At 44.7% G+C, this 7500-nt stretch overlaps 1 protein-coding gene and 1 pseudogene across 1 annotated transcript in view; both read left to right on the forward strand.

The window, feature by feature from the left end:
- Positions 1 to 7500, forward strand: part of LOC115230063 (sushi, von Willebrand factor type A, EGF and pentraxin domain-containing protein 1-like) — a gene marked incomplete at its 3' end in the record, with an annotated part of 28544 nt that overhangs the window by 4122 nt on the left and 16922 nt on the right. The window contains exons 4-6 of the mRNA XM_029800298.2: positions 428 to 541; positions 2376 to 2489; positions 6118 to 6325. Coding sequence (XP_029656158.2) covers positions 428 to 541; positions 2376 to 2489; positions 6118 to 6325 — 436 coding nt within the window. The remainder of the gene's footprint in view (positions 1 to 427; positions 542 to 2375; positions 2490 to 6117; positions 6326 to 7500) is intronic.
- LOC115230064 lies at positions 1369 to 1487 on the forward strand (annotated as a pseudogene).

The following is a 7500-nucleotide window of genomic DNA, read 5'->3' on the forward strand; positions in this document are numbered from 1 at the left end:
CCTCCACCACCACCAACAAAACCACCAACACCACTAACACCACCACCACCACCACTACCACTAACACCACCACCACCACTAACACCACCACCACTAACACCACCACCACCACCACTACTACTACTACCACCACCAACACCAAAACCACCACCAATACCACTACCACCACCACTACTACTACCACCACCAACACCACCAACACCAAAACCACCACCAATGCCACTACCACCACCACTACCACCACCAACACCACCAACACCAAAACCACCACCAATACCACTACCACCACCACTACCACTAACACCACCACCACCACTAACACCACCACCACCACCACTACTACTACCACCACCAACACCACCAACACCAAAACCACCACCAATACCACTACCACCACTACTACTTACTACAACAACTGTTATTACAGGTTCCGTTTGCGGTGAAACGGTGGACAGTTGCCAAGCCAAGCCATGCCTCAACAATGGCTCTTGTACCAATGACAACGGGACCTACAAATGCACCTGTAAAAAGGGATTCAGCGGTAAGCACTGTTGTTGTTTTTGTTGTTGTTTTTCATATCCCATCTCCTCTCCCGGACACAGAAGCCCTCATGCAACATCTCCCCTCATCTATTCTGATGATCGTCTCCTCTTCATCCAAACCTTACGAGTTTATTCAGTCGTGATACGTCTAGAGATGATCATGGATTTTGCTTTATATATACCCTTTTACTCTCTTCTACTTGTTTCAGTCATTTGACTGCGGCCATGCTGGAGCATCGCCTTTAGTCGAGCAAATCGACCCCCAGGACTTATTCTTTGTAAGCCTAGTACTTACTCTATCGGTCTCTTTTGCCGAACCGCTAAGTTACGGGGACGTAAACACACCAGCATCGGTTGTCAAGCGATGTTGGGGGGGACAAACACAGGCACACAAACACACTCGCACACACATATATACATAAATACGACGGGCTTCTTTCAGTTTCCGTCTACCAAATCCAGCGACAAGGCTTTGGTCGGCCCGAGGCTGTAGTAGAAGACACTTGCCCAAGGTGCCACGCAGTGTGACTGAACCCGGAAACATGTGGTTGATAAGCAAGCTACTTACCACACAGCCACTCCTGCGCCTATACACATATACATATATACATACATACATACACACACACATATATACATATATACGACGGGCTTCTTTTAGTTTCCGTCTACCAAATCCACTCACAAGGCTTTGGTCGGCCCGAGGCTATAGTAGAAGACACTTGCCCAAGGTGCCACGCAGTGGGACTGAACCCGGAACCATGTGGTTGGTAAACAAGCTACTTACCACACAGCCACTCCTGCGCCTATATCAACCTATTATTTTAAGGATGGCCATATCACGTTGAAAGCACCGGTTCTCGTCCGATCACCGAAGTTAAGCAACGTCGAGCCTAGTCAGTACTTAGATGGGTGACCGCTTGGGAAACCTAGGTGCAGTAAGCGTCACGCATTGTTTGGCAGCAAGTTGGCAGAAACGTTAGCACGCCGGGCGAAATGCTTAGCAGTATTTCGCCTGCCGTTACGTTCTGAGTTCAAATTCCGTCGAGGTCGACTTTGCCTTTCATCCTTTCGGGGTCGATTTAATAAGTACCAGTTATGCACTGGGGTCGATGTAATCGACTTGATCCGTTTGTCTGTCTTTGTTTGTCCTCTCTTTGTGTTTAGCCCCTTGTGGGCAGTAAAGAAATAGAAATAGGTATTTCGTCTGCCGCTACGTTCTGTGTTCAACTTCCGCCGAGGTCGACTTTGCCTTTCATCCTTTCGGGGTCGATTAAATAAGTACCAGTTATGCACTGGGGTCGATGTAATCGACTCAATCCGTTTGTCTGTCCTCTAGTAATCAAATGTTTGTGCCGCACATTATCTCAGTTTCTCCATCTAATCGACGTTGCCTGAACAGATGCCACGGTGTGCCAAGCGTCAGGTCTCGAAGTGATCACAGAGTCAGGTGAGAGGAAGTGTTTTGCGCAAGAACACAACACACCACTTGGTTCAGGGATTGAAATCACGATCGCTAGATTGTAAGCGCAACAGCCTAACCATCAGGCCATGCTCTCTCTCTCTCTCTCTCTCTCTCTCTCTCTCTCTCTCTCTCCTCTCTCTCCTCTCTCTCACACACACACACACACGCACTCGTCAGGCAAGTGATTTGATGTGAGAGTCGTGAGTTGAAACTAAAACAATCACAGCAGGAAACACTCGTATCAACCGTTGAAAGACACACAAAGAACTGTTTATCTTCTTTTAAACCATCATTATTTGGTGTCAAAATCTCCATCACACCAGCTGCGACCTGGTCGCTAACGTGGTTCCGCTACATGTTTATTTTAGGTAAGAAATGCGAATTTGGTACGAATGCCTGCCTTTCTACCCCGTGTCGTAATGGAGGGATATGTGAAAACACTCTGTCAGGTTTCAAATGTACCTGTTTCTCTGGATTTGAAGGTCAGTAAAAGAATTTTATAACACCTTGTTGTTGCTGTTGAATAACTTTGATTGGGTTCAGAAGCGAGTCCCTAATTTGATTGGTCCCTCTCTTGCTCCATCTCTGCAACTCTTATCACATCGACGCGACGTCTCCAGTCTTTTCTATTCGTTATTACAACAGGAAATGTTGCGATAAACTTTCTCTCTTAATTCCACATCACTTTGTTCTATCTCACCTGACTCGAAACTCACATCGTCTTCCTCGAAATGTTGTACTTCCACGAAGATAGAAATCTTTCTACCGTTGCAGCCTTTTCCCTCCAAGTGCCAGTCTTTGGAACTCTCTTCCATCTCATTGTTTACCTACTTATCACCTGAACTATGTGGAGGCGCAATGGCCCAGTGGTTAGGGCAGCGGACTCGCGGTCATAGGATCGCGGTTTCGATTCCCAGACCGGGCGTTGTGAGTTTTTATGAGCGAAAACACCTAAAAAAGCTCCACGAGGCTCCGGCAGGGGATGGTGGTCCCTGCTGTACTCTTTCACCACACGATTTCTCTCACTCTTACTTCGATTCCCAGACCGGGCGTTGTGAGTGTTTATTGAGCGAAAACACCTAAAAAAGCTCCACGAGGCTCCGGCAGGGGATGGTGGTGATCCCTGCTGTACTCTTTCACCACGACTTTCTCTCACTCTTACTTCCTGTTTCTGTTGTACCTTGTATTTCAAAGGGGACCAGCCTTGTCACTCTCTGTGTCACGCTGAATATCCCCCGAGAACTACGTTAAGAGTACACGTGTCTGTGGAGTGCTCAGCCACTTACACGTTAATTTCACGAGCAGGCTGTTCCGTTGATTCGTAACCGACGGAGTGCTTCCATCCGAGGCTCCGGCAGGGGATGGTGGTGATCCCTGCTGTACTCTTTCACCACAACTTCCTCTCACTCTCACTCTTACTTCCTGTTTCTGTTGTACCTGTATTTCAAAGGGCCGGCCTTGTCACTCTCTGTGTCACGCTGAATATCCCCGAGAACTACGTTAAGGGTGCACGTGTCTGTGGAGTGCTCAGCCACTTACACGTTAATTTCCCGAGCAGGCTGTTCCGTTGATTCGGATCAACTGGAACCCTCGTCGTCATAACCGACGGAGTGCTTCCATCCATCACCTGAACTCTTTCAATCCCAAAGTAATTTAATTCCTTTCGTCTTAATTTCTCTTTTCTCCATAATCCTTTACGCTAATTGGTTTCTCGACTTCTTTGGGACTTCCTTTTCATAAACAAAAGACATCGTCTTCAGAATAAAATGCGTTGTGCATTATGACCAGCTTCCAGCTTTTAATTCTTCTAGCTTTTAACCTGCTTCAGAAACGAACCAAAATATCAAATCTTAATGTAGTCAACTCATGTATTCACCACTTTGATAATATTCCCTTCTTTTAGCTTCGTTTCCAGAACTTCCTTGGGTCTTCGCTATTCGCCTTGGAAACCCCCATTTCTCTTTCCATAAAGCGATCACCCTGCAATACCTCCATCTTATCCCTCACCAAGCTAATGATATCATCTTGTGGTAACCAACAGAGTTTGTTCAGGTGCTCCAGAGCCCTTTCTGATAATCTTTCTTATTCTTAAGAAGCAAACTTTCTGTAGAAGCCCACCCTGCAATACCCCCATCTTATCCCTCACCAAGCTAATGATATCATCTTGTGGTAACCAACAGAGTTGGTTCAAGTGCTCCAGAGCCCTTTCTGATAATCTTTCTTATTCTTAAGAAGCAAACTTTCTGTAGAAGCCATTCAAGGATTTCCATTCCGATCTCTCCCAACCATTTCTTCACCTCATTACTCACAATCCATACCTTACTAATTATTAAAGACACAACCTTTACGGCTTTTCATTGTCCAAATTTTAACGGATTGTATTTTGCTATTATTTCCACCCCTTTCTTGCCAATCCTGGAATCAAGCGGACTCCATGGATCAATCGGTCAGCCAATTCACTTTTCCTTGTCCATTACTGTTATACCTGGCTTATCAGATTCTGGTGAAGACACGTGGCTCCGTGGTTAGGGTATTCGGCTGAGGAGCATCAGTTCGTGATTTCGAAAAGCGGCGTCGCATTGTGCCATTGAGCAAGACACTTTATTTCACGTTGCCCCAGTCCACGCATTGTGCCCTTCAGCAAGACACTTTATTTCACGTTGCCCCAGTCCACGCATTGTGCCCTTCAGCAAGACACTTTATTTCACGTTGCCCCAGTCCACTCAGCTGGTAAAAAAATAGTTGTAGCTGTGTTTCAAAGGGGCAAGCCTTGTCACACTCCATGTCACGCCGAATCTCCATGAGAATCACATTAAGTGTACTCGTGTCTGTGAGGTACTCAGCTACTTGCACGTTGATTTCACGGGCAGGTTGTTCTGTTGATCAGATCAACTGGACTACTCCTCGTCGTAACCGACGGAGGACCAGTCTCAGTTGATATTCTCCTTTCTTAACCGTTTGAATTGGAATAAGTCCAAAAAATCTTGTTTCTCAGTCTCCAGCAATTTTGCAACCTGTTCTTTATTCTAAGTATTGTTGTTGTTGCTGTTGTTGTTGTTGTTGTTGTTGTTCTTGTTTGTTGTTGCTGTTGTTGTTGTTGTTGTGTTTGTTGTTGTTGTTGTGTTTGTTGTTGTTGTTGCTGTTGTTGTTATTGTTGTTGTTGTTGTGTTTGTTGTTGTTGTTGTTGTTGCTGCTGTTGTTGTTGTTGTTCTTGTTTGTTGTTGCTGTTGTTGTTGTTGTTGTTGTGTTTGTTGTTGTTGTTGCTGTTGTTGCTATTGTTGTTGTTGTTGTTGTTGTGTTTGTTGTTGTTGTTGTTGTTGTTCTTGTTTGTTGTTGCTGTTGTTGTTGTTGTTGCTGTTGTTGTTATTGTTGTTGTGTTGTTCTTGCTGTTGTTGTTGTTGTTGCTGTTGTTGTTGTTGTTGTGTTTGTTGTTGTTGCTGTTGTTGTTATTGTTGTGTTGTTGTTGTTCTTGCTGTTGTTGTTGTTGCTGCTGTTGTTGTTGTTGTTCTTGTTTGTTGTTGCTGTTGTTGTTGTTGTTGCTGTTGTTGTTATTATTGTTGTTGTTGTTGTTCTTGCTGTTGTTGTTGTTGTTGTTGTTCTTGCTGTTGTTGTTGTTTCTGTTGTTGTTGTTGTTTGTTGTTGTTTGTTGTTGCTGCTGTTGTTGTTTTGTTGGGTTGTTCTTGTTGTTGTTGCTGTTGTTGTTGTTGTGCTGTTGTTGTTATTATTGTTGTTGTTGTTGTTCTTGCTGTTGTTGGTTGTTGTTGTTGTTGCTGTTGTTGTTGTTGATGTTGTTGTTGTTGTGTTGTTGTTGTTGTTGTTGATGTGTTGTGTTGTTGTTGTTGTGGTTGTTGTTGTTGTTTTTGTTCTTGTTGTTTGTTGTGTTTTTCTGTTGTGTTGTTGTTGTTGTTGTTGTTGTTCTTCTTGTTTGTTGTTGTTTCTGTTGTTGTTGTTGTTGCTGTTGTTGTGTTTGTTGTTGTTGTCATCGTCGTAAAGGTAGAATAAATCGTTTCTCTTTTGTTATTTTTCTCCAAACCTTTTTTGCAAACAAAAATCTGTTTGTATTTGTTGTTGCCTCACAACAACAACAACAACAAAAACAACTTTAACCAGGTGACACGTGCGAGAATAACACCGACGAGTGTGCCAGCGACACGTGCCTAAACGGCGGCACGTGCAGGGACCTTCTACATGACTACAAGTGCCAATGCAGGTCTGGATTTACAGGGATCAACTGTGAGATCAAAGTCGATCAGTGCCATGCGGCGCCCTGTCAGAACAACGGCACCTGTTTCGATGACGAGGACGATGACGGCTACAGGTAAACTTTCGATGCAAATTGGTATGTGTGTGTATGTATAGTGGTACTATATTAAGGCGGAGAGCTGGCAGAATCGTTAGCACGCCGGGCGAAGTGCTTTGCGGTATTTCGTCTGTCTTTACGTTCTGAGTTCAAATTCCACCGAGGTCGACTTTGCCTTTCATCCTTTCGTGGTCGATAAATTAAGTACCAGTTATGCACTGGGGTCGATGTAATCGACTTAATCCCCTTGTCTGTCCTTGTTTGTCCCCTCTGCGTTTAGCCCCTTGTGGGTAGTAAAGAAATAGGTATTTCGTCTACCGTTACGTTCTGAGTTCAAATTCCACCGAGGTCGACTTTGCCTTTCATCTTTCGAGGTCGATAAGTAAGTACCAGTTACGCACTGGGGTCGATATAATCGACTTAATCCCCTTGTCTGTCCTGTTTGTCCCCTCTGTGTTTAGCCCCTGTGGGTAGTAAAGAAATAGGTATTTCGTCTGCCGTACGTTATGAGTTCAAATTCCGCCGAGGTCGACTTCTTTGCTTTCATCTTTCGAGGTCGATAATTAAGTACCAGTTACGCACTGGGGTCGATATAATCAACTTAATCCCCTTGCTGTCCTTGTTTGTCCCCTCTGTGTTTAGCCCCTTGTGGGTAGTAAAGAAATAGGTATTTCGTCTGCCGTTACGTTATGAGTTCAAATTCCGCCGAGGTCGACTTTGCCTTTCATCCTTTCGAGGTCGATAAATTAAGTACCAGTTACGCACTGGGGTCGATATAATCAACTTAATCCCCTTGTCTGTCCTTGTTTGTCCCCTCTGCGTTTAGCCCCTTGTGGGTAGTAAAGAAATAGCTACTATATGTATAGCCTTTGCATGGGGTGGAGGTGGCAAGCATTGTCTATTGGGTGGATGTCCGTCGTGCAGGGCGTGTGTGTTTGTGGGTGTATTGGTGCATGCCCTGGTGTAACTCTTTGCCGGCCTCCCCCAGGTATTGATTGAGGGCCGATGTTGGGAATCTGATGATCATGGTTGCCACGCAGGTATGATAAGATGTACTTCCTTTCATGTGGGCAATGATTAACATTTTCACTTCACCTGTCGGAGAGTGGATCGAGAAAAGGCATCCTACGTATGTTTCATAACTAGCTGAAGCTGGTGATGCAGTGTTATGTAATGAGCTATATATATATGTA

Source organism: Octopus sinensis, unplaced genomic scaffold (assembly GCF_006345805.1).
Source record: "Octopus sinensis unplaced genomic scaffold, ASM634580v1 Contig14283, whole genome shotgun sequence".
Lineage (NCBI taxonomy): Eukaryota > Metazoa > Mollusca > Cephalopoda > Octopoda > Octopodidae > Octopus > Octopus sinensis.